Here is a 27419-nt window from a genome sequence, read left to right on the forward strand (position 1 = left end):
ACCAGGGCTCACACCCATGTCCCCCGTACTGGCAGGCAGATTCCTAACCACTGCACCACCAGGGAAGTCCCCAGGCCACTTATTGACACTGGACTTGAGACTTGAACTCACAGCAGCTGAGTCAGAATCCAGCCTCATTTTCCAAACTGCATGGTCTTTCCACCCTTCCACACTGCCTCCTTACTGCTCTCCCTGCCTCGAACAGAGTGTGTGGCCTTCTTGGGTTTGGTTAGTGTCGATCTTGGAATGAGTATCTTCTGGACGCTGATAATGTGCCTGCAATTCTACATGTTTTGAGAAGAGACTTACGGGATGACTTTGATGTCTTCTTTGCCATGCAGGATGTAGTCAATGACCTTGTAAAAGTTGATTTCCTAGGCAAAAGAGAGAGTCTGAGACAGTGCTTCAGCAGGAGTGTGTTCTTGAGAAAGGCTTTGTTCTTTACCCTGTGCCCTGTGGTTTTCCAGAAGCACCAGCCTGACCTTCTAAGGGCGTGTCCCGGTGCCCCTGGAGCTCACTGTCCTCAGCTGACTCTCAGGGTTCAGTGTGCTCCTCCTTGGAACCAGCTCACAGTGGCCAGGCAGGGGCTGGGATCTGGGGCTGGGAAGAGACATAGGAAGCGTTCCAAGGGAATCTGGGGGTTCAATACAAGGAAAAAGAGAGAAAGATTGCTGGTGGAGTCTAGTGAGAGAGGGAGGTGGAAGGAGGCTTCTGTCCCGTTTAGCATCATCGTCAACCCAGCCATCTTCCACGTGGGGTCAGCTGCATGGTCACGGCCCCCTTCCTCCTTCACTCCTCCACTCAGCTGCTCTTTGCTGCGTCAGCTCTTGCAGACTTGCCTTCCCAATCATCCCTCATGCTTCCCAACTCACATTCCACCTCTTCCATCCCTCCCACCTCCTTACACCATTAAAACCCCTTTTCTCTTAAATTAGACCTGTTCAATTCCATGACTTCCTAACATGGGGTTGGATACTGGCAGGTGGTTCCTTTTCCCTAGCTCTCCAGGGAAAAATCCATTACCTTATTGGAACGTGATGGGCAGGTTAGTAATAATCATTTTACAAATAGGAAGACTGAGACCCAGAGAGAGGAAAGGACTCATTTATAGTAAGACAGTAAGCCGGGACCAGAACCTTGGCCCCTGACTCCTGTGCTCAGAGCTCTTTCTACTGTCACTTAAGGTTAATAGCTTAAAAGAGTGTTTTTCTCTCTGTAGCACTCTCACCTAGAAAGGGGGCTACTCAAAGTGTGGTCCCTGGACTGGTACCAGGCTGCAAACTATTTGTTACTATTCCATGATGAGATAAAAACAGAAATTGACGGTCAGTGTTTAGAAACTTTTACAGCAATTTGACTGAGTTAGGTTAGGTCTGTTGAAACTGATAATTTAAAAAAGACAAGTTTTGTATGTCTTTTAAAATTTTTACTTTTTGCATAATAGATTTTTATCATATCTTGAAAAGTATCAGTCCAAGATAAGTTGGAAATTAAAAAAAAAAATTGTTCCTCTACTACAGGTTATTTTGAGAAATATTGCCCTAGAGATTTAAATGTTGATACCTGGGCCCCATCAAGGCCTGTTGACTCAGAACCTCCACAAAGGGAAATTCCTCATCTAGTCAAGGGTGTCTAGTTGACGGGCAGTCGTGACCTTCTTCAGGCTCACGAGGGAGAGAGAGGCTCTGCTCCTCAGCGCCCACCATTGGAAGCAGCTACAGTGATTGAACCCTTCTAGAGCGGCTCCCATGGCATTGGCTGCTCCAGGGTAGGTATGAGCTCCCTGCAGTAGGAAGCATCCAAGGGAAGACCAGGTGAACCCCACAGCACGATGAAATGGAGTTAGGAATAGATCTAGAGTGCAAAGACTCAGGCTCTGGTCTTGGTTCCACTATGTGTCCTTTCTGGGCCTCAGTTTCCCCAGCTGTAAAATCGGTGGTGTTTGTTTTTTGTTGGTGTCAAGTAGCAGAACCTTTTCCCCTAACAAAGCATGGGCCCTAATCCTATAAAGCAGAGGAAAGTAATGCCGCCCTAATGGAAGCAGAGTTGGGTACATGGAGATCCTGCATCTCTCCTGGTTTTCCCTCACTCCCTGTCCCGTCCTCCTCTGCCCCCATTCACCCCTGGCCCAGGCAGCCACTGTGGGAGCCTTGGGTTCTAAAGATAATCTGGGAATTTAAAAAACTGAATTAGGGAATCCCTAAAGCTCCTTCCAGCTATGATTCTAAGACTATGGTTGGAGAGTTAGCATAGATAGATAGTCTCTCATAGATTAAAATGCACATATTCTTTGACCCAGTAATTCTACATATGCTAATAAATCCTATCGATATATTCCCAAATGTAGGTAACAGCATTGTTTTCCCCATCTAGGGCTTTCAACCAGACTGCTTTAAAAAGTCTGGAGATAGCTGACATCTATCACTTGGAGATGGTTAAGCAAACTGAGTTCCTGCGCATAGTGGATACTTTGCATGTCTCCAGAGCGAATAGCTGTATCTGTGCTGATAGGGAAAGATGACAAAATATACTCAAGTGGGAAAAGTAAGGCACAAAATAGAATCATCACACTTGTCAAGGGTAGTGGTGGTGGAATATGTATACACACACACACACACACACACACACACACACACACACACACACACACACACACACACACACACACACACACACACACCCAGGAATGTCCATGGACATTTGGGAAAGGTAGACCGCTCACAATGGCACAGTGGCTGTCTCAGGGCAGGCTGGATTTCTGTGCTGTGCTCTTTTGTATGGTGTGAGCTGTTCTCTGTGCTCATGTATTACTTTTTCAATAAATATAAATACATTGCGGTAGGAACATTTTAAAACAGTGAGGTCATATCCTATGGGCGGTTCTAGAAATCAAAGGTGGCCCCGTTATCTGCTGGGACTTTGGTAGAGCTGTTTCCTTCTGGGAGGGGGAGATGGCCTTCTTGCTTCAGGACCATCTGTCCTTGGGCCTGGGCTGTTCACTGCTCTCCCAGGGAAGCTGCTGTCTCCCTAGGCCTGGTAAACTGCCCTACCCAGGGGTCTCCATGAGATTCTTTTAGAAAGGTGAGAAATGGACTTTTTTTCTTTTAAACCCACAGGAGAATCAATTTTGCTTTCACAGAAAGCAACAAAAAGTTCAGTGTGCTTTAGGTAAACAGAACTTTTTCCACACACTGTAGCTCAGCCAAGTTGCTTTCAAGGCCATATTCATGTAGGAATTCACCAGCCTTCGCAAAGTCAAAACCAAGCCATCAATGAGTGCCTTTGTCACCTTGCACCTAAGCAGCTGACACTGTAACACAGGGTCTTTGAAAGAGCCACATGCAGCGAGAGCCAAATCATCGTGCATGGAAATATACCAGTTTTAAAAGAAGTGCTATTTTTTTTTTCCCATGAAGTCTGCTTAGCCTTTTTCATAATCAAAAAACACACACAACGCTTTATTTTTAAGAGGAGATGAAGTGAGGTGTAGTTGCTTTGGGGGAACTTCAGAACCAAGATTTGGGGAGGTTAATTGGTCAAAATCCAGATGAAGATTGTATTTCTAATGTGAATGTGGCAGATAAAGTGTGAGAGTGATGTTAGTAGGCAAAAGGATAAGTTAGAGCCTGATAGCTCTCTGGCTGTCCTGGAATTGGAGGTGACCTCTGACCTCAGGGCTCAACTCAGAGAGCTGAATATTAAAGCAGCCTGGGAAACTGAAATTAATTGAAGTTGGTGGTGTCTGAAAGCTATGGTGATCTCTATTCTATACAGTTCCTAGAATTCTAAATTTTAGGAACAAGTCCAGCTCATATGTGAATTAGATGAAAAGCTCAGTAGTAACATCTCAGCTATGCCAACACAAAAAGCTGTACTTAAAAAGGAAAAACGTCCCCGAATAGTTTTCTGACAACAGCACATGATGTAAGCCTTGAAGACTCAGTCTTCCCAAATGAAATCATGAAATTGTGTGGGCAAAAGAGTAGTTTGAAACTGGACAGTGCCAGGTTGTAAAGGTCATTTTGGGTAAAGCAGAACAGACAGTTTAGATTCCAAGGTTGAAATCTTTTCTGGTGTGTATATGAAGCTCACAGGCCAAGGTGTTAATTCTAAATCCCTAGAGTTTGAATTAAGATTAAATAAAGTCTGTCACACACACACACACACACACACACACACACACGGACACGGACACAGACACATACACACGCTGTCCTTTCTCTTTATTTTGGGTAGGGTTAGTGTTGGCTGGGGGGAATCAGGCCTCCTAGCAGAAATTGACATACCATTTCAGACAGGCTGGAAGGTTTTGTGGAAAGAACGCTGGACTAAAACTCAATTCAGGACACGACTCTGCTGCTTACCTATTGTATGTGGCCTCAGCTAAAGTCATTCTGTCATTCTACAGGTTCTATAGGCCATTTGAGTGCCAGGTCTGTTTACCCTGCTGCATCTTTACCTCCCCACACATTTCATTTCAGCTTCTCTAAAGTGTTTGTGCCTCATCTTAAAAATGTAGCAATAGTAGGAAACCAGAGGTCACAAACTGAAGTGCCAAGAGAGACCTGATAGAAACATAAATGAGAGAAGGAGGCCAGGGGTGTACAAGAGGGAGTCGGGGGCACTGTGCAAACTAGAGAGTTCAGGCCACACATTGCAAGGAGGTGGCCGCTACTCAGCTCCAATCAAATTTACCCTGCAGGACTGTGGGTCCAGCTTTGACTGATCTGCCACCTTTTGAAAAGAAACTGAGAATCTAGATGTTTATCAGAAATACCTTGATTTTTAAGTGCTAAGCTGCCAATTCAAAACTGTTTTAAAGTGAAAACAAAGAAAAACTAAAAAAACGTATGTAGCCAAACATATTTACCTATTGGCTGGAATTGACCTTCTGGCTATCAATTTGTACATTTTAGATTAGATTTTAAGGTCATTTGTAGCTTTAACTGTCTACAGTTTTCCTGCTGGGTGGATCCTTGAGCAGGTTGCTTGATCTTTCTGGAGTTCTTTCCTCATCTATGGAATGAGAATATTTATCCCTCCTTTGTCAGTCCCACCGGGTTATTGTGAAACTCCAGTGAGATATTAAAATACCTTGCAAATTACAGGGCTTGAGCAATTGTGAGGAGTTATCATAATTTCAAGGGAGACAACCCAACCCAGAGAAGATAAATACTGAAGTGGTAAAGACACTTCAGCAGGGCCTACAGTGCCTTACTCGTTTGCATTTCATTAAACATTTGATCATATTGGACAGGCTAGAGAGAGACCTACCCTTCCATCTGGAGTCCTGGGACCAGAGTAGGGTGGAGCCTCACCCATCAGGACTGGCCACACGTCAAAAAATTCCTAGGAATAAGAAAAACAATAATTATGTGTCTTGAAAGTAGATCAGAAAAAGATTAAGAAAAGAAGACTACCTGTATGAGTCATCTATCACTGAAATCTGGAAGATGGGCAGAGCTCAGTGAAACCAAAGGTTGAAAGGGCTACAAGATTCACTAGAGTTGGAGAATGTCAGTCATGTCTGTGCTTTGAGATATATCAATATCATCAGAACTGGATCTGTCTAGGGACTTCCCTGGTGGTGCAGTGGTTAAGAATCCGCCTGCCAATGCAGGGGACACAGGTTCGATCCCTGGTCTGGGAAGATCCCACATGCCGTGGAGCAACTAAGCCCCTGCACCACAGCTACTGAGCCTGCGCTCTGGAGCCCGCGAGCCACAACTACTGAAGGCCATGTGCCTAGAGCCCGTGCTCCACAACAAGAGAAGCCACTGCGATGAGAAGCCCACGCACTGCAGCGAAGAGCAGCCCCCACTCGCTGCAACTAGAGAAAGTCTGCGCGCAGCAACAAAGATCTAACGCAGCCAAAAAATAAATAAAAATGAAAAAAAAAAAGAACTGGATCTATCTAATCAATAACCAAGAAATGGGAGTTAGGTTGGAGCACCCTCATACTCCCTGTGCTGTGGGACATGAGAGGGAAAATGGGGACTCTATGGCTAAGAAATTTACCTTAAGTATTAATACATGCTAAACATGTGAGCAAACATTTAGCTGGAACAATGTTTCTTGCAGTATCATTTACAGCAGTGAAAAATCAGAAAACACCTAAGTGTCCAATAGGAGGGGACTTATTAAATCAATTATGGTACGTCTAGTAACAATGATGTTACAGTTGTGTAGGTATTGATTAAAAAGATGTCCATGAGGGCTTCCCTGGTGGCGCAGTGGTTGAGAGACCGCCTGCCGATACAGGGGACAAGGGTTCGTGCCCCGGTTCGGGAAGATCCCACATGCCGCGGAGCGGCTGGGCCCGTGAGCCATGGCCGCTGAGCCTGTGCGTCCGGAGCCTGTGCTCCACAACGGGAGAGGCCACGCCAGTGAGAGGCCCGCGTACCGCAAAAAAAAAAAAAAAAAAAAAGACGTCCATGATACACTGATGAGTAAAAAATGTGAGGTGACAAAAATAGATAAATCATGTGACCCCAGTGTTTATATAGAAAATGCTGTCAAAGAATTCACAACAAAGCATTAACAACTGGTTTTCTCTGGGGGATTGGAATGAGATTATACTTTATTTAGCAATTATTCCCTAATAAAATTTATGGCTTTTGTAATAGGGAAAAAATTTTTTTTCCAGATGAGAAAGAAAGGACAAACAATGGTGCCAAATATGGATGGATAGACCCATATCTGGGCTCCAACAGGAAAGGATGACACCGTAAGACAACTGGCAAAGACAGGGGCAGAGAGACAAGAGAAAAGGGTTGGCAAAGGTTCTGCATGGTCACACAGCCCCAGGAGAAGAACCTGGGAAGCCATGCAGGCGCTCCCTTGCTACTTCTCCGCTGGTTTTCCTACCGCACACACAGCTACACAGCTTGTGTTGGGCCAAATCTGGGCCTGGCGGAGGAGGCCTCTGTCCTCCAGTGTCTGTCTGTTCATTTATCCGCTGGTATTTAGGGACCGTGATCACTAGCTCTGGGTTATTGTGGGCAGGATGCTTCTTGACCTCTCTCTCTTGTTTGAACATGTTTGTCATGGTGGTTTGTTCTAATATCATCCAGGGGGCAAGCAGAAGGGACTCCACATGAAATTCAGATTTCACATCCTCACCCTTCTGCCCAGTTGGGCTCTTCTCTTGACTACCAACAACAGGAAGCAATTCAATTCTGGGTGAAAATGTGAACTGGGGACTTACCTAAGCTCCACAACATGCTGGCTGTTAGATAGAGAGAGATGGACAAGGCACAGTTTATGCCCTGGAGGAATTTGCTATGTCATGGAGGAGAGAATTAAGCCCTCAAGTAACTTTAGTAAGGTAGATGGGGTAAAAACCAAAACAGTAATAAAAGGAGAACACAAATGTTAGAGGAGACCAGGAGAAGGACATGGGGCTGACACTGTCAAGGTCAAACTCTGAGTGATTCTGAAGATTGTCCCAAGGAGAAGCAGATGTTATCAACAAAGGGTTGGGTGGAATATGGGGCATGTTTATGCTTGCCTTCCTCTGTCTCAATCTCTCTCTCTCTTTTATTTATAAACAGCTTTTTTGAGATATGATTCATATACCATATGATCCACCCAGTTTAAGTGTAGAATTCAGTGACCTTTATTGACTTTTTTCATAATGTCAATACTTCAGGTAAGAGCTTAGCTACCTGGGGTGGGGTGGTGTCGGGGGAGGTGGAGAAGCATAGGTTCTTAGAATGATTATAGGCAGCCCAGCCCACTTCTCATTGCTAGATTGTTCCATCTATTGGGGATGGCTAAGTCAGGACATTCTTGCTTAAATGTGACTTTCCCTTTTGAGGGGGAGTTCAAAAGAAACAGAGGGCAGAACACTGCAGCTCAGAGCTGTGTTCAGATCCTTTAAGGTTCAAACTGAACACCTTAAAATGGTGCTCAGTTTGCACCTCCAAGTTTCTTCTGAATTTAACTACTCAGAAATTCTTTTGATTAAAAAAAGAACCATTCATTTGCATGAATTCATTTGCTACTTCCTGAAGGAGTATAAAAGTGCTTATTGCTGGATTTAGCCATATTTGGCAAAATACTTGATTCAAGAATTTACAAAAATCAAATGGACAGTTGGACTAGTACCAGAGGTTCCCTAAAATCAGTATATGGCCCAACTGCACCAGAATCACTTAGGGAGCTATTTTAAAGGCAAAAATCAGAATAATAAACCCATGAGTATATGGAAATCTGTTATATGGTAAAATGGCATATCAAAATGGTGGCATTTCAAAACAGTGGAGAAAGGGTAGACTGTTCTTTAAATGGGGAATTATGAGGGGGGCACAAAATTTATCCCTACCTTATACCATAACATGTTGATAATTTCAAAAGGTGAGTGAAAGATGAAGATATATTAATCAAAACACATCAGATTATTTCAGACTATAATATTAAGGTTGAGGAAGTCTTTTTTAAACAAAATTCAAAGCGCAGAAGCCATAAAAGACAATTTAAATCTTCTGTATGATGAAAGATGTCATAAACAAAGTTAAAATATAATCCATAGAAAGGGAAAATATGGTTGCAGCCTATGTGACAGAGATATAGTCTATATCATGGATAAAGCACTCCTATATTTTAATAAGAAATAGACAAAGAATTCAATTTTAAAGGTGGAAAAATGGGCATATATTGCCCAGAAAAATCTGGGCAATATATGGAAGAAAAAAAGTTAACTCACAAATAAACATATAAATGTATTTACCCTCACTTAGTAATCAGTGAAAAAACAATTAGAAAAAACCAATAACATTTTTTGCCCATTTAAGTAGGAAAAATAAAAAGATTTATGATATACAAATTGGCAGGAGTTTTGAGAAGTGGAATTCTCATGCAGTGCCAGTGAGAGTATAAAATGATTTAGCCTTTAGAGGGAAAATTTTGGGAAAGCAAAATAAAAATTTTTTCTTAGTAATGTACTTCCACAGCTTTGTCCTATAGATAGTCTCTGTCAAGTGTGCAGGAATTTAACTCCAAGGTTGTTCATTATAGCATTGTCTTTAATTGCAAGACTATTTAGAAATGATTTAAATGCCCAGAAATAGGGGAAAGGATAAATTAATTATGGTATATCCATACTATTTAGAAGAATGAGGTAAATCTATGTGGACCAAAGAACAAAGAAAGAGGATTTCTACTCCTATTAATGGTGGCCAGTTTGTTTCAGACCAGTCCTCCAACTGAGAATTATTATGAAATCTGGACTGTATATGTGTATGTGTGCATATGTGTATATAAACATTTGTTTGAAGGAATCATAGAGCTAGCAAGGCAGCAAGGACTTGATGGGCCAAGATTCCACAGAGAAGGGAAGCCCAGAGATGTGAGCCTAATGTCTGATTCAGCTTTTCCTCTTGATCGCCTTGCTGATGCCAAAGATGCTGTGGAGCAGCTGGGAAGCTGCACAGACTTACTGGGCTAGTGGGATAAAACTGGAATTCAGGGCCTGCCAAGGAGGAGGGACCCTTGAAATCAACCCAGGTTTCAGCTGGCCCTTCTTAAAGGTTTATACCCTAGCAGTAAAAGTGAATCAGAAACAGAACATCCCTTGCAAAAACTGAAGACCAGCTTCAAATCAGCTCAGTCCCTGATTGGAGTCAGATGCTCTGCCTTTATCTCAACCGCTAGCCAGAAGTAACATAAATCCCCTTTGGAGGAACATAACATTGCCCAGAGTTTCAAATCATCTCTAAAATGTTTTATACGTGTCTCTAATGTTCAAACAAAAATAAATAGTCATGTACAAGATAAGGATTAACTGAAAATCAAGAGATAAAACAGACTATAGAAAGACAGCCATAGAATATATCTACAGATATTATAGCTCTCAGACCCAGACTCTAAAATAACTGATTATGTCCAAGAAATCAAATACAGAATAGAGAATTTTAGAAGAGCGCTGGAAACCTCAAGAAAGGTGAAATGGAAATTCTAAAATTGAAAAATACCTGAAATTAAGAACTCAATAGATAGTTTTAACAGCCAATTAGACACAACTGAAGATTCATGGATAGATCAGAAGAAATATTCAAACTGAAAAACAAAAATATAAAAGGGTGGGAAATACAGAAAGGAGTGTAAGAGACATAAAACATGATGAAAAACTCTAGTATATAATGACAAACTTAGAGGTGTTTTACCACTGCATATCAAGATATTTTATAGAGCTACTATAATTAAGACAGTATGGTATTGCAGAAGAATAGATAAATATACCAAGGGAACAAAATAGAGAGTCCAGAAACAGACCCAATATATGGACACTTGATTGATGATAGAGGTATGATAGAGAAAGATGGTCTTTTCAGTAGAACAGTGGGGGAGAAGGATGGTCTTTTCAAGTACTGGTCAATTGGATATCTGTATGGGAAAAATTAATATTGACGCTACTTCATGCTATACATTTTAGAATTGTCAGGTAGATTGTAGAGCTGTATGTGAAAGTTCAAACAATAAGGCTTTTAGAAGTTAACATAGGTGAATATCTTTATCACCTTGGGGCCAGGAAAGATTTCTTAAATAGGGCATAAAATCCAATAAAGGAAAAGATTGATAAATTGGGCTACATGATAATTTAAAACTTACATGAGTTAATGAGAGCACAGTATGGGAGAAGATATTTGCAATGTTGCATTCAACAGAGGACCCATATCCAGAATTTGTTAAGAACTCTGACAAATAAGTAAGATAAAAACATACAATAGAATTTAAAAAATGGGGAAAAGACTTGAACAGGCACTTCACAAAAGGTATCCAAATGGTCAATAAACATAAATCTTCCTGGTCATTAGGTGACACATGTTAACACCCAAAGAGATAACACTACACACCCACCAAAATGGCTAAATTAGTAAGATGGCAATACCAAGTATTAGTGAGGACACCCCCTACATTGCTGGTGGGAGGGTAAAATGGTACAATAATTTTGAAAATCAGATTGGCAATATCAAAACTATTACCCAGAAGAGTAATATTAAAGGTAATTCTTACCTTTAACAAGTGTGAATCACTATATTGTACACCAGTAACTTATATAATATTGTACATCAACTGTACTTCAATTAAAAAAAAAGCTAGGGACTTCCCTGGTGGTCCAGTGGTTGACAGTCTGCCTTCCAATGCAGGGGACGCAGGTTCGATCCCTGGTCAGGGAACTGAGATCCCCCATGCCACGGGGCAACTAAGCCCGTGTGCCACAGCTACTGAGACCGCGCACCTCAACTAGAGAGCCTGTGCATCGCAAACTACCGAGCCCATGTGCTCTGGAGCCCATGCACCACAACTAGAGAGAAGCCCGTGCACCACAAGGAAAGATCCTGCATGCTGCAACTAAGACCCGACGTGGCCATGAATAAATAAATATTTAAAAAAAAAAAAAAAAAGCTATTACCCAGAATTTCTACTCCCAGGTAAATACCTAACTGAAATGGGAAATGGGTCCAACTGTGTACCAAAAAATATGTACTAGAGTGTTCATAATAGCAATATTCATAAAAGCCCAAACCTGAAAATGCAAATGTCCATCAACAGTAGAAAAAATAAATACTTTGCAGATTATTCATATAATGGAATATTCCACAAGAATGAAAATTAATGAACTAATGCTATGAGGAGCAATAAGAATGAATCTTACAACCCAAATGTTGATCAAAAGAAGCCAGACGCAAAAGAGTATGTATTTATATGATTCCATTTATATGAACTTCAAAGATAGGCAAAACTAACATGGCTTTAAAGGTCAGATAGTGGTTACCTTTAGGGAGGAAGGGGTGGGAGTTACTGGAAAGGGGTAAGAAAGGGGCCAGTTATGTTCTATTTCTTGATCTTGGTGGTAGTTCAGTGGGATGTTCATTCTGTGGTAATTCATCGAACTATTCTCCTGTAATTAGCGCTCTTTTCTGTGTGTATGTTATGTGTATGTATGTTGTCTTAAAAGAATCCACACGTACTGATAAAAATTACGTTCACAGAACATTATGTAAAAAAGGCAGACTATCGTGTACCCCAGCAATGTTTATTTATTTCATTTTACTTTATTTTTTTAAATTGGGTTATCTTTTTATTGTTGAGTTGTAGGAGGTTTTTTTTTTTCCTTCATGAGCAAAACATCAAACTTAAAAAAAAATGGAAGTATAGTGGATTTACAATTTTGTGTTCGTTTCAGGTGTGCAGCAAGGTGATTGTTATATATATTCTTTTCCATTATAGGTTATCACAAGATATTGAGTATAGTTCCCTGTGCTATACAGTAAATCCTTGTTGCTCATCTATTTTACGTATATTAATTCGTATCTGTTAATCCCATACTCCTAATTTTTTTTTAACTTTTTATTTTATGTTATAGCCGATTAACAATGTTGTGATAGTTTCAGGTGTACAGCAGAGTGACTCAGCCAGGCTGCCACATAACGTTGAGCAGAGTTCCCTGTGCTATACAGTAGGTCCTTGTTGGTTATCCATTTTATTTTATTTTATTTATTTTTTAAAATTTTATTTTGGCTGCGCTGGCTCTTCCTTGCGGCACGTGGGCTCTTCGTTGTGGTGCACGGGCTTCTCTCTGGTTGTGGCACAGAGCGCGCAGGCTCAGTATTTGCAGCGCGTAGGCTTAGTTGCCCCGCTGCATATGGGATTAGTTCCCAGACCAGGGATTGAAACTGCATCCCTCTACAGCCACCTCTTACACCTCAGCTTCAGCTTCTCCTCCTTGGGCAAAACAGCCTTGGCCTCGGCACCTCTCCTGATGGAGGTGACGCCCCTTGCGTCCATGCCCATCTTCAGCACCAAGGCACTGGGGTCTTTCGTGGTCCCAGCAAAGACATTGGCATTCATGCCACTCTGTCCCCCCCGACTCCGCCAGCCGAGGCCTGCAGAGGGGCTGCCTCCCATGTGGGGGGCCTGGGGCCGGGCGTGGCCTCCGCTGTGGGCCTCACGGTAGCCTGGTGCACCCAGGCCTGCAGGCCCCTCGCTTTCCCCATGTCCCCGGCAGAGATCTACCTGGTTATCCATTTTAAAGACAGCAGTGTGTACACGTCTATCTGGAACTCCCTAACTATCCCTTCTCCCCACCCTTCCCCCTTGGTAGCCATAAGTTCGCTCTCTAAGTCTGTCCATACTTCTAATTTTAAGAGTTCCTTTTATATTCTACATACTAGACCTTTATCAGACATACAATTTGCAAATATTTTCTCCTATTCTATGGATTGTCTTTTAACTTTCTTCATTAGTGTCCTTTCAAGCACAAATGTTTTAAATTTTGATGGAGCCCAATTTATCTGGTTTTCCTTTGGTTACTAGTGCTTTTGATGTCATATCGAAGAAACTGTTGCCTAATCCAAGGCCACAAAGATTTACATCTATGTTTTCTTCTGAGAGATTTTATAGTTTAAGGTTTGTGCTCCATTTTGAATTAATTTTTGTATATGATGTGAAGTAGGACCCCAAATTCATTCTTTAGCATGTGAATATCCAGTTGTTCCAGCACCATCTGTTAAAAGGACTATTCTTTCCCCTTTGAATGGTCTTGCCACCCTTGTTGAAAATCAATTGACCATGGTTTTTATATGTGACCAGGGTTTTACTTTGCTAGTATTTTGTTGAAGATTTTTTGCATCTGTATTCTGTAGGGTTTTTGGTCTGTAGGGTTTTTTCTTGTGATATCTTTGGTATCAGGGTAATACTGGCCTCATAGAATGAGTAGGGAAATGTTCCATCCTCTTTTATTTTGTAAGAGTTTGTGAAGGATTGGCATTAATTTTTCTTTGAATATTTGGTGGAATTCATCCGTGAAAATATGTGCCTGTGGGCTTTTCTTTGTAGGAAGTCTTTTTTAAATTACTAACTCGATCTCTTTATTTGTTATAGGTCTAGTTAGATTTTCTATTTATTATTTTTTGAATTTAATTTTTATTTTCTATTGGAGTATAGTTGATTTACAATGTTGTATTAATTTCAGGTATACAGCTAAGTGATTCCATTATATATATACATATATCAATTCTTTTTCAGATTCTTTTCCCATATAGGTTATTACAGAATATTGAGTAGATTTCTCTGTGCTACAGGTCCTTGTTGATTATCTATTTTATATATAGTAGTATGTATATGTTAATCCCAAACTCCTAATTTATCCCTCCTCTCCACATTTCCCCTTTGGTAACCATAAGTTTGTTTTTTTGTTGTTTTTTGTTTGTTTTTAATTAATTAATTTATTTATTTTTGGCTGTGTTGGGTCTTCGCTTCTGTGCGAGGGCTTTCTCTAGTTGTGGCAAGCGGGGGCCACTCTTCATCGCAGGGCGCTGGCCTCTCACTATCGCGGCCTCTCTCGTTGCGGAGCACAGCCTCCAGATGCGCAGGCTCAGTAATTGTAGCTCACGGGCCCAGTTGCTCCACGGCACATGAGATCTTCCCGGACCAGGGCTCGAACCCGTGTCCCCTGCATTGGCAGGCAGATTCTCAACCACTGTGCCACCAGGGAAGCCCCATAAGTTTGTTTTCGAAGTCTGTGAGTCTGTTTCTGTTTCATAAATAAGTTCATTTGTGTCATTTTTATTTTAGATTCCACATATAAGTGATATCATATGATATTTGTCTTTGTCTGACTTACTTCACTTAGCATAATAATCTCTAGGTCCATCCATGTTGCTGCAAATGGCATTATTTCATTCTTTTTTATGGCTTAGTAATATTCCATTGTATATATGCACCACATCTTCTTTATCCATTCTTCTGTCAATGGACATTTAGGTTGCTTTCATGTCTTGGTTATTGCGAATACTGCTGCTATGAACATAGGGGTGCATATATCTTTTTGAATTATAGTTTTGTCCGGATATATGCCCAGGAGTGGGATTGCTGGATCATATGGTAATTTTATTTTTAGTTTTCTGAGGAACTTCCGTACTCTTCTCCATAGTGGCTGTACCAATTTACATTCCCACCAATGGTGTAGGAGGCTTCCCTTTTCTTCACACCCTCTCCAGTATTTATTGTTTGTAGACTTTTTGATGATTAGCCCAGCAATTTTTAAACAGTTCTTCAGAAGATTCTAATTTACTGTCACATTTGGGAGCCTCTGGACTAGACCTAAGGCCTTTTCCAACCCCGGATTCTGCAATTCATTTATTCATTCGACCAAATACTTAGAGGGTCTCCACTGGGCTGTGTACCACACGCAGCATGATAAAGCACGCAAAATGAAACCGACAGGGATCTTGGGACTTTGGGAGAGGAAATCACATATCTAGGTAACTCTGGAACTCTGCTCCAAGGCAGAAGATGATTAGCTCCAGGAGGCAGAGACAGGTAGAGAAAGAGCAATGGGAGAGTTGGTTTGGGAAAAGCTAGCTGAAGAACATGACTGGGGGCCAGTTGAGTCTCTGCCGCCTTAGCCAACGTGACCCCAGAGCATTCTGAGGGACCAGATCTAAGCATAAGCATCCACTTCAATTGCCTGGCTGAGCCTTGGGCTCCATACACCATAGGAAAGGTTTCTGCCCACCTTTGAGTGCATTTTCTGAGAATTCCTGAAGTTGGCAACTTTCTTTTTTCTGGACTTTCATCCTGCATGGAAACTTCTTTATCACCTACCTTCACCACCTCATCACGCCTTCTTCTCACATACTCATTTTTTTCCAACAGACTAGGGAAGATACAGGTTATTTTTACTCCCCTGTGCCCTAGAATGACTTTTCCTCTTTAAAGGTTGGTAGTCCTCTTCTCAGTGTAAAAGACCTATGAAAACCTTTTCACAACCATCCACATCCTCCCAGACTCTTCCCTGAGCACTGAATTTGTGATAGAAGTCTGGGCTCCACCTGGTATATATTTAACCTGTTCTTGGAAATGTCTGCCCCTGAAGTCTTCTCACCTTCTGCTTGGTCATGTCCAAGAGCCCCACGGAGTATCTGTCACAGTTGAGGAAGGCTCGGACTGTGTACAGGGCTTTGTGGAACTGCCTCTCAATGTCCGTAAGTTCTTCAAAGACTTTGCTCCCAGACCACAGTAGTATCTGAAAAAATACAAAAACATAGTCAGTGTTTCTGAGGCACAGAGCAGCAGCTCACAATAACCAAGAGATACAATAATTGTCCCCATTTTATAGATGGAGAAACTGAGGTTTGGAGAGGTGAATAACTGGGCAGCTTCTACTGGGTCCAACTCTTCCCATTTCTTTCATCTCCTAGGTTGTTAATAAGAATGATAATAACGAACATTGGCTGAGCACAAGTGCCCTACATACATTATCCCATAATTTTCCCCATTTTTCAAATGGGGAGACTGAAGCTCGGAGAGGTTAAGTGATTCGCTCTTAGAGCTAGTAAATGGCTTAGCAGGGATTCAAATCCAAGCTGCCTGACTTGAAAGCTTGTTCATGCAATCAGTCTGGGATACAGCTTTTTTTTTTTCTTCACATTTTTATTGGAGTATAATTGCTTTACAATGGTGTGTTAGTTTCTGCTTTACAACAAAATGAATTAGTTATATATATACATATGTTCCCATATCTCTTCCCTCTTGCGTCTCCCTCCCTCCCGCCCTCCCTATCCCACCCCTCCAGGTGATCACAAAGCACGGAGCTTATCTCCCTGTGCTATGCGGCTGCTTCCCACTAGCTATCTACCTTACGTTTGGTAGTGTATATATGTCATGCCTCTCTCTCGCTTTGTCACAGCTTGCCCTTCCCCCTCCCCATATCCTGAAGTCCATTCTCTAGTAGGTCTGTGTCTTTTCCGATGATGGACACTTAGGTTGTTTCCATCTCGAGGCTATTGTAAATAGAGCTGCAATGAACATTTTGGTGCATGACCCTTTTTTTTTTTTTTCATGACCCTTTTTGAATTATGGTTTTCTCAGGGTATATGCCCAGTAGTGGGATTGCTGGGTCATATGGTAGTTCTATTTGTAGTTTTTTAAGGAACCTCCATACTGTTCTCCTTAGTGGCTGTATCAATTTACATTCCCACCAACAGTGCAAGAGGGTTCCCTTTTCTCCACACACTCTCCAGCATTTGTTGTTTGTAGATTTTTTGATGATGGCCATTCTGACTGGTGTGAGGTGATACCTCATTGTAGTTTTGATTTGCATTTCTCTAATGATTAGTGATGTTGAGCATTCTTTCATGTGTTTGTTGGCAGTCTGTATATCTTCTTTGGAGAAATGTCTATTTAGGTCTTCTGCCCATTTTTGGATTGGTTTGTTTGTTTTTTTGTTATTGAGCTGCATGAGCTGCTTATAAATTTTGGAGGTTAATCCTTTGTCAGTTGCTTCATTTGCAAATATTTTCTCCCATTCTGAGGGTTGTCTTTTCATTTTGTTTATGGTTTCCTTTGCTGTGCAAAAGCTTTGAAGTTTCATTGGGTCCCATTTGTTTATTTTTGTTTTTATTTCCATTTCTCTAGGAGTTGGGTCAGAAAGGATCTTGCTGTGATCTATGTCATAGAGTGTTCTGCCTATGTTTTCCTCTAAGAGTTTGATAGTTTCTGGCCTTACATTTAGGCCTTTAATCCATTTTGAGCTTATTTTTGTGTATGGTGTTAGGGAGTGATCTAATCTCATACTTTCACATGTACCTGGGATACAGCTTTACAAACAGCTACTACCTCATGAACCCCAGAGGTGCTGAGCAGAGACAGTATGATGGTTCCCAGGCCCTTTTATTATCACTGCCTTTCCAGTTGAGCATATCAATGCTTCAGGAAAAGGGCACATCCAGTCCATTCCAATGAGCCAAGCCCTTTACCTGGCCGCGCCGAGTCTCACAGTTGTGCAAGTAACTCAGGTGGAACACCTTCATGATTATATTTGCAAAATTGAGGTACTTGAGAAGAATCTGAAAATCAAACAGCATGAGGGGAAACAGATGAGAAGGAGAAATTCTTCCTGTGGCCACTTCCACCATCAGCAAATAAGTCTGAACATTTTCAAAGCTTCATCTGAGACAGTTTGAGCAGATGGATCATGGAAGCTGACTCATAAAATGATGCATTATAAGAGGGCAAAACTCACAGAATGTAGAATGTCTACGTTAATAGGGGTGTATTCATGAAAAACTGCTATTTATTGAGTTCGCAGGCCCTGTGATAAGTCACTGATGTATGTTATCTTACTTGCTCGTCACAACTACCTCAAGAGATACTATAGATACTCTATATAAGAGATACTAAAAAGTCATCTCCATTTTACAAATAAGAAAACTGAGGTTCAGAGAAATTTGTGCAACATGCCCAAGTCAAACAGATATTAGCAGAACCAGAACAATTCTGCCTACGTTCTTGGCTCCAAAGTCCAACATCTTAATGATTATCCTGCCCTGCCTTCCTCACAGAGCATCAGACTACCGACTTCTTTGCGTTACAGATGGGGAAACCGAGGCCAGGCCGAATAGCAAGGTTCAGAGGATTTGTGAGCTGGGAGAATGTGCTAGCATGGCCACCCCAGCAATTTCTAAAGCATTCTTACCTCTTCATCTCTCTTGGTGAAGTGGGGCCCGTCCACTTTATTCACAGCCATGATTATGGCCACCACGTCCTTCCCATTCATTATGGGAGAAGCCAAGATATTCTTGGTCTGATACTCTGTGAGGGTGTCCACGAAGTCACAGAAATGCTCATCCTGAAGGAAGACAGAGACAAGCCTGAGTGGGCAGATGAAGAGCAAAGACAGTAAAACAACACAGAGCCCCAGGTGCCCATGGTAGGGGTAGGGTAAGGGGGCTCCCCATTCTCTTGTTGACAAAAGCATGAAGACATTTCCATCTACTCCACTTCAGCAGGGGAAGGCAATTAGAGATGATTTCTGCCCTGGAAGCCTCCAAAATCCAGTAGAAGAAAGTCTGAAATACAACCCACTAAGAGCTGTGGAGACAATGTGAGCCCAGCACTGTAGGGGCCCGAGGATGGGGGCGGAGGGTTGACTTTATTTGTGGAGGAAGGTTTCGAGAAGGCTCTCTTGAGGTGATGGCAGCTTAGCCCAAAGTAGAAACTTGAGCGCGGAAAAGACCTTAGTATAATAATCACAGTAGCCAGCAGGTACTGTGTGTGGCGCTTTGCCCGCATCAGCTCACTTTATTCCTCCCGATAACCTGTGAGATGGGACCGTTAGTCCATCTTACAGCAGGGGAAACTGAAACTCAGGAAAGTTAACGTTACTTACTACTTGTTTGTGTGTGTGATTCCAGAACCTGCCCTCAGCTGTGCTGCCTTTCAGGGAAGGCTGGATAAGGGCAGACCTGGGTCTAGGTCATTGAACCAAATAGTTTGTTACTTTCAGCTTTTTTTCCAATCCAGTTCTAGCACCACACAGCCAGTCCAATGGATATCCCCATTTCACAAATCTTTTTTTTTTTCTTTTCTTGGCTGCATTGGGTCTTCGTTGCTGCACGCGGGCTTTCTCTAGTTGTGAGCGGGGGCTACTCTTTGTTGCGGTGCGCGGGCTTCTCATTGCGGTGGCTTGGTAGTTGTGGCTCGTGGGCTCAGTAGTTGTAACACGTGGGCTCAGTAGTTGTGGCTTGCGGGCTCTAGAGCGCAGACTCAGTAGTTGTGGCGCATGGGCTTAGTTGCTCCGCGGCATGTGGAATCTTCCCGGACCAGGGCTCAAACTCATGTCCCCTGCATTGGCTGGCGGATTCTTAACCACTGAGCCACCCGAGAAGCCCCCCATTTCACAAATCTTAATGGAAGTCCCACTTTGTGTCAGGCCTTAGGCTAAGCGCTAGGGATACAGAGAAGACTAAGATTCAGGCCAGCACACAGATAAATCAGTACTAGTAACGCAGGACATAAGTGTTGGCTCAAAGCAGTGGAAGTACAGAGGAGCACACAGCCCCCACACCTCACCCTGAAGGCAAACATGGAGGCCAGTACAGGGCGTTGCAGTCCAGGTGGTCAGAAAGGGGAGACAGAACCCGAATTGTCTTAAATCCCAAAGAATCCACCTTTCTGTTTCCTGGTAGCACTGTGAGGTTTCCCAACGGTCAGCATTGCTTGGACACAAGCCAGCCCAGACATGTACAGTTCATGCCGTTCTGAGAAGGGAAATGTATTTCATAGAGCCAATTCACAGAGCTTTGCTAGAACCGGGTGTGCGGTATTTTTTCCACAATGTAGAAGTTCAGAGTGTGGTGCTCTGCATCTGTTAATTTCTTCCAGTTGGAGTGGGGTTAAATAAACAGGCACTATTGTCAAGGAAGCTGTCTCAGAACAGGTGAAGGGTAAAGGAATTAAGAGAAGCCTGTAGTGCTCTACTTGAATTAGGGTTCAAGGATTAAGCAAAATCTCTAAAGAGGCATTAGCCACAGGGGTTTTCCATGTCGCTCTCTAAGGACACTGATGAATCCCTAAACACAGGCCTGAGTGGGGCATGCTCAGATTCATTTCATGAAGTCAGTTCAGTCTTGCGATATTCGCTTCCGTCAAGGAAAACGGTACTTGGGCCTTACCCTCATCTGAGGCAGATACTACTAAATCCACCAGTACCTTCTCTCCCACTGAGTTCTCGGCTCTGGAACTTTCTCACAAATAGTACAGCTGCCAACTGACTGGTGTTTGCATAGTCATTGTCATCCTTATATTTTCAGCATCTACAGTGTTCCAAACAACCGTGTCATAGAACCTCAGCTTATCAGAGATGGAGGGGCCTTAGAAACAATTTAGCTCAAACTGTTCATTTTAAAGCCCAGGAATCAGAAGTCGAGCTAAGGAAAGCCCGAAGTTGTTCATTCATTCAGTTAGCATTAACAGAGTGCCTTCTATTGTATGCTAGGCACTGTTCTAGACCCTCAGGGTAGGCAGTGAACAAGAGGGGTGGATGTTCCCTAGAGAGGCTTCCATTCAAATGGGGTGGGCAGACAAGAAGCAAGTAAACAGCTGCTTTGAAGGAGAGAAACTGGATGATGCTATGGACAGTGATGGAAGCGGTGGCAGATTGAAGCTGCTTTGGTCAGTCATGGTGGGTAGGGACGCTTCTCCAAGAGGTAAGCGGAGAGCTGAAGGCTCAGAGGAGCCAGGCAGGTGAAATGCGTTCCAGGCAGAGACCACAGAGAATGCAAAGGCCAGGAGAGGGCAGTGAGTTGGCCGATCTGAAAAACAGGAAGAACACCAGTGTAGTGAGGGAGATTGGAGGGTAAGGAAGTCAGAGAGATGGGCAGAGGCCTTATCTGACAGGGCCTTGGAAGCCACTGTAAAGAGCTTAGATTTTATTCCAATGTAATGCAAGACTGCTTCTCATTCCTGGAAACCCCAGTTCCTCTTTTCAGACAGTCGCAGTGCCAAGCTCTGTTACATCCCATGATGACATCTATTTATTGGATAATAATGATGTACTTGGCCCAGAGCCAGACAATTCATTAACTCTCACATCTGCCCTGTCACACAGAATTCTCTCCTTCCCTGTTTTTGTAGACAATTATTCTCCTGCTGGTAAATAGCACAGCCACTGCATTCATTCATTAATTTATTCATTGATACACTGTGATTCATTCCTGGATTGATTCATTCATTTCCTTATATTTACTGAGCACTGGCTCTGTGAGAGGCATTGGATATGCCAAGATCAGTAAGAAAGGTGAGTTATCAATGGTTATCACTGTACAGTGGGACATCATGTAAAACATGCACTCACAATTCAAACCATAGTGTGAAGGAGGCCCCCACCGGATGGGTGATGTCCTGGGGCCCCAGGAGGGAGGGACTTGTTCTCTGAGTGGCTTTATGAGCCAGTCAGTAAACTGTCAGTAGCCAAAACCTCTCTGAGCCTCAGTTTTCCTTTTGGTAAAATTGGAGTGTTGGACCAGGTCCTCCTCGAGGTTTCTTTCCAGCCTGGCATGCTGGGTTCCAGGTGTCATAGTGAGGGAAGGAGCGCAAGACAACAGATGTAAGATTCTCTGGAAATGGCAGTGTTTTCAGGTTCAGTCTTCAGAAGTGCGATTTGTCAGTGTCTAGAAAAAGCTCATTGTTCTCCTTTACTCTCACACTACTGCCACGCTCACAACACTTCTCAAACTAGATGCGTAGGTGTTTTTTTCCACACTGGCCAGCTCTCTGACACTAGTTGGGTATCCAACAATTCAGTTCAGTTCTGACGCTGTTCACCTGGAGAATCAGAACCTACCAGTGAAAGGGTTCAGTCTCAGAAGACTGCCCCCACTTCAGATACCAAATACAAGTCACAGGTTGCCATCTATACTTCTGCCTGCCTGACTATAAATCGAGGTTCCTCCTTGGGTTTGATAACTTGCTAGAACAGCTCGTAGATCTCAGGGAAGTATTTGCATTTACAGGTTTATTGTATAATAAGGGTAGAGGTGAACAGTCCGATGAAGAGATACATAAGGTGAGATCCAGAAGGGTCCTGTGTGCAGGAGCTTCTGTCCCCCTGGAGTTGGGGTATGCGCCACCCTCCCAGCACATGCGTGTGTTCACCAATCCAGAAGCTCTGTGAACCCCGTACTTTTACGGACGTTTATGGCTGTTTCATCACAAAGGCATGATAGATTATTAACTCCATTTCTAGCCCCTCTCACCTCTTAAGAGAATAGGGGATGGGCTAAAAGTTCCAAGTGTCTAATCACGCCTTTATCTTTCTCATGACCGGCTCCCATCCAGGAGCCCACCAAGAGTCCCCACATTAGAACAAAAGACCACTGACCACCTAGGAAATTCCAAGGGATTTAGGAGCTCGGTGTCAGGTGGTTCTAACACTCAGGAAATTACAAGGATCAGTTCTGTGCCAGGAACCAGGACAAAGACCAAATAAATATTTCTTTTTATAAATCACAATATCACTGGGGCAGGGCCATCATTTATTCATTCACTCAATAAATAAACTGTAATGAGTACCCACTCTGTCCCAGGCACTGGACTAGGTCTGGGCACCAGTGGTAAATAAGACGCACAGGAACAAACAGGCCTTATGGGCTTTCCTAAGGAGAAAGGGTAAAGAATAAATAAACAAATACTGAATGGCAAGTAGGGTTGCCAGATTTAGCAGATAAACACAGGATGACTAATTCAATTTGAATTTCAGGTAAGTAATTTTTTAGTATATCGTAAATATTGCAGAGGGTGTACGGTAGTGTGAGCTTGACACTTTTTGTAGTTTTTTGTTTGTTTTCACTTTTGTAATTTAAGTGCATGACTTAGGCTTTGATTGCTGAGACATCCACCTCAAAGATGGCTATTTGGCTATCTCAAATAAACACACGCTGCTGTCAGCCACACACAGATAAAGAGCCAGGCCACCTCCTCCCACTGAGGCTCCTTTGTTTTGAAGATCTTGGTTGATCTCGATAACTGATCATTTGGGGCCACTTTTTGTTTTCTAATTTCTCTTACCATGATTTAAATTTCTGCTCTTATGTTTTAAATTAACTAATAAAAAGTGAGCCTGTGGAAGCCTATGCCCCTACCCTCGACCGCCATAAAAACCTTAGGCTTCCCTGGTGGCGCAGTGGTTGAGAGTCCGCCTGCCGATGCAGGGGACAAGGGTTCATGCCCCGGTCCGGGAAGATCCCACATGCCACGGAGCGGCTGGGCCCGTGAGCCATGGCCGCTGAGCCTGCGCGTCCGGAGCCTGTGCTCCGCAATGGGAGAGGCCACAACAGTGAGAGGCCCGCGTACCGCAAAAGAAAAAAAAAAAACCCTAGGCTGGACCCCACTCTACCTGAGACCTCCCTGTGTGGCCCCAGGTGTGCTATGTAACTTCCAGGTCTTGTAAGTAACAAACCTTTATTTTTTCAAAGTTCCCTGATGGTTAGTGCTGAAGGGTATCTTGCATTCATCATAAGAACCACAAGACCTTGTCCAACCACAACATTGATTATTGGCAGTTTGAGACGGCACAAAACACATACTGAAATAGTACTCTTTGCTTATCTAAAATTCAAATTTAACTGGGCGTATTATATTTTATCTGGCAGCCCTAACGACAAGTCTCCCTGAGGAGATCCCAAGGATAAGTAGGAATGTGCTAGGGCATGGGAGCCACATTCCAACCCTGGGAAACTCCGTTCATGGTTTCACATTTTTAAAATTCAGTGATTATAAGCATGTCCCAGGTTTTGGGGGGCGGGGGTGGAGCTAAAGGCTAAGAGTATCACTTGTTGGTTCAGGGATGACCCAGACCCCAGTCTACACCATGCTCCTGCCCCTTTTCCATCCAACTCCCAGTTTCTATCCAAAGGCCCAAATAAAGTACAATATCTCAAGGAAGAACACATGCACGTGTGGAGGACACAGGCTTGCTGACCTGGACTGACTTCATTCCAAGCCTGAGGGCACCCACCAAGGGGGCTGCATGTCCAGAAATCTTCTGGGGAAGCACAGCCATCACGTCCAGAGTGAACTTCAGGGCTGAACAGGAAACAGCAAGCTGTTCCTTAGCGCAGGGCTCAGCAAACTCTTAGGGCTATTTTAGAATTAGAGAACCTTCCTAAATCCTCAATCCCTCAACACCAGGGTCCATAGAAGCTTTCGGCACCTCTGTTCTCTGTTTTCCCCACAAATAGAATCTAAACTGAAAGCTCCAGAAGGGCAGGACTGGATTCTTCTCCAAATCCCACGCAGACCTGGTACAGCATTCATCCCTTAGAGTAAATAGACCCTTAACAGCAACAACAAAATAGTAATAATATTAACAAGGAGGACAAGCTGCCAGTAAAAGCCATTACTATGTGCCAAGGACTTTGCTGGATGAGAAATAATTCCCTCATTTGATCCTACAACAGCACTTAGAGAAACTAGGTTTCTCCCTCCGTTTTATAAATTAGGAAGTGAGCCCAAACAGGCTAAACAATTTGCCAAGGCCATGTTCTTAGAAAGTGACTGAGTCTTGATACACACCCAGATCTGACCTCAAAGCTTAACATCTTAACTTTCTGCCATGCAATTTGAAATGACCTGTTGTAAACTGTACTTCGTTTAATGCCCTCCTATTTTAGATAAGGAGGAGGTATAGAACAGCAGAGCAGTGAAGGGTGAGGGCACCAGCCAGAGTGCCTGAATTCAAATCCCTGCTCTGCCACTTTCTATCTCTGTGACTCGGAGAAAAAGTTACTTAACTTTCTGGATTTCAGTTTCAGCATCTGTAAAACAGGGATAATCAGTTATAAGACTGTGGCAACCCACGTTGGCTACAGTTAAAGTCTAGAGAGAATCGAAGGGAAAACAGACTCCAATCCAGTTGGATGAGTCCTCAGGGAAGCCCCCTGGATGCAGAACATTTACCCTTACCCCTGGAGGGTCAAGGAGAGATGAGCCCCATGGGAGATCCAGCCCAGTGTGCTTCAGAGAAAACCATTTCCCACAAAGGCCCAGGTGTTAAAGGGATTATTGCATAATTACTTGATTGTGAGTCTCTTTGCCAAGTGTTTACTGAGCATCTGCTTTGTCCCAGATATTTGCTGGGTCCTGGGATAAAGTGAAGAATAAGGCAGGCATGGTCCCTGGCCTCCAGGGTTTATTGTGATAGATAGTTTTAGGAAGGAAACTAACAAAGGGACCTGGGAGGGTCTCCCTGAGGAAGTGAATTTAAGCTGAGATCTGAAGGATGAGTAGGAATTGACCCTGGCAGGGGGCTATGGGGAGAGCTGCATTAAGTGATTTGCTCTCGGTGATCAAAGAAGTCTTTGTCAGAGCTGCCAGGAGAATCCCACGGAACACTGGACTCTTAGAAGACAGAGCCAAGTGCTTAACCAAGTGGTCAACTTGACGTTTCCATGATGAGACAGACTGCCATCCTATATCCCTCGATGCAAAGCATGAAGAAAAACACAACATCCCCTCTATGATATACCTGCCAGAAATGCATAGCCTGAATCTAAACATGAAGACACTTCAGACAAGCCCAAATGGAGGGACATTTCTCCAGAATAGTCGGCCCGCACCCTTCAAAAACATAAGCATCATGGAAAACAAAGATAGATCAAGAAACTGTTTCAGATTGGAGGAGACTAAAGAGACAGTGCTATGTGGGTATCATTGAGATGATTGGCAAAAACTGAATACAGACTGTTTATTAGATAATAGTATTGTATCAGTGTCACATTTCCTGAATTTGATCATTGTGCTTTGGATATAAAAGAAATGTCCTTGTTCTGGAAATACACAGCCAAGTACCTGTGATTAAAAGGATATGTTGACTCCCGAATGGGTCGGGAAAAAATGGAGACATAAAGCAAATGTGGTAAGTTGTGAACAGTTGGTGAATTTGGATGAAAGGTATACAGTTCTTGGTACTATTTTTGAACTCTTCTAAATTTGATTATTTTTTTCAAAATAGAAAGTTATCAGTAAACAAGTAAAAAAAAGAAAGAAAAGTGCCAAGTTGTCACCAGCCCAGTCTTGTTGGCTAGCAGCTCCCCATCCCACTTGCACCCCAGAACCCCATGGAATAATGCCTCCCTGCCCTCCCTCTCACGGGGAAGAGGTTACCTCCTCTGTGTTGGGGACGTTCACGATCTTTTTAGAGAGCGCGACGTGGCCCACCACTCCCATGTCCAGGGGGAACACGATCTCTGAGTCGGGCACCACCAGGCACTCCTCGAGGACAGCATCCTTGTGGACATTGAAGAGCCGGGTGGCCAGCTCCGCAATGCCATTTCGGGCCCTGTACATGAACAGGCTCATGCGGTCTGCCTGCAGGAGGAAACACAGCTTCTTCATGACGTTGAAGATGCATTTCTCGGCCTGCAAATTCTCCTGAAAGTCCCGCAGGAGGTCGAAGATGATTTCACTCTCCTCCACGCTGCTCAGCGAGTGGTAGTTGCTGAAGTCCACGGCTGCCTCCCTGGGCCCCAGGAGGTCCGAGATGACCTTGGCCCGATAGCGGAGGTTGTAGTACTTCTTGGCAAAGCCGACATTGGAGTCCAGGAACTTCTCCACCTCCTCTGCCGTCACCTCGCCCATGGCTGGGAATTCTACTGCCTATTTCTGTAGAGGGGGCTGAGGCTGGCCTCTTTTTTTGTGACAAAACTGAGTCAGGATGCGTTCTGCTCCAGCCCAGACTTCTCTGGGTCTTATCTGTGAATCTCACTGGTGTGGCTGCAGAGGAGAGAGAGTGAGCTTGGGAGATTAAATCATTAATATTTCCTCAGAACAAGGATTATGAGGATCAGGGTGTTCCATATGCTTCTGGGCCCCAGATGGGAGAAGGTGAGAGCTTTCTTTTCACCTTGGTCTTCTAACAGAAGAGGTTTCTGCACAGGGCAGGAGGTGAGCTCAACTAAAAGAAAGCACTGAAACAGAGGCTGCAAACTGGCAGCACAAGACGTCAGAGTGTTATAGACATGCTTTCTCTGCCCCGTATGGTATTTTTCTTCAACATTCGACATGGAAGCCTACATTTACTGTTTAAGAGATCCGTTCGGCTTCTTTGGAGAGTCAATTCCGTGTCCAATGCC

General features: G+C 43.2%; 1 protein-coding gene across 1 annotated transcript in view; it reads right to left on the reverse strand.

The window, feature by feature from the left end:
* Window positions 1-26977, reverse strand: part of PDE6A (phosphodiesterase 6A) — a 68930-nt gene extending 41953 nt beyond the window's left edge. The window contains exons 1-6 of the mRNA XM_022590090.3: window positions 26452-26977; window positions 18485-18637; window positions 17766-17855; window positions 15893-16033; window positions 5275-5349; window positions 310-374 (exon numbers count right to left, since the gene is read on the reverse strand). Of these exons, the coding sequence (XP_022445798.1) occupies window positions 310-374; window positions 5275-5349; window positions 15893-16033; window positions 17766-17855; window positions 18485-18637; window positions 26452-26925 (998 nt within the window). The 5' untranslated portion in view covers window positions 26926-26977. The remainder of the gene's footprint in view (window positions 1-309; window positions 375-5274; window positions 5350-15892; window positions 16034-17765; window positions 17856-18484; window positions 18638-26451) is intronic.
* Window positions 26978-27419: the final 442 nt, after the last annotated feature.

The sequence above is a fragment of the Delphinapterus leucas genome, chromosome 3 (genome assembly GCF_059928025.1).
Source record: "Delphinapterus leucas isolate spDelLeu-1000000601 "Yukka" chromosome 3, BTC_Dleu_Yukka2, whole genome shotgun sequence".
In the NCBI taxonomy this organism is placed as follows: Eukaryota; Metazoa; Chordata; class Mammalia; order Artiodactyla; family Monodontidae; genus Delphinapterus; species Delphinapterus leucas.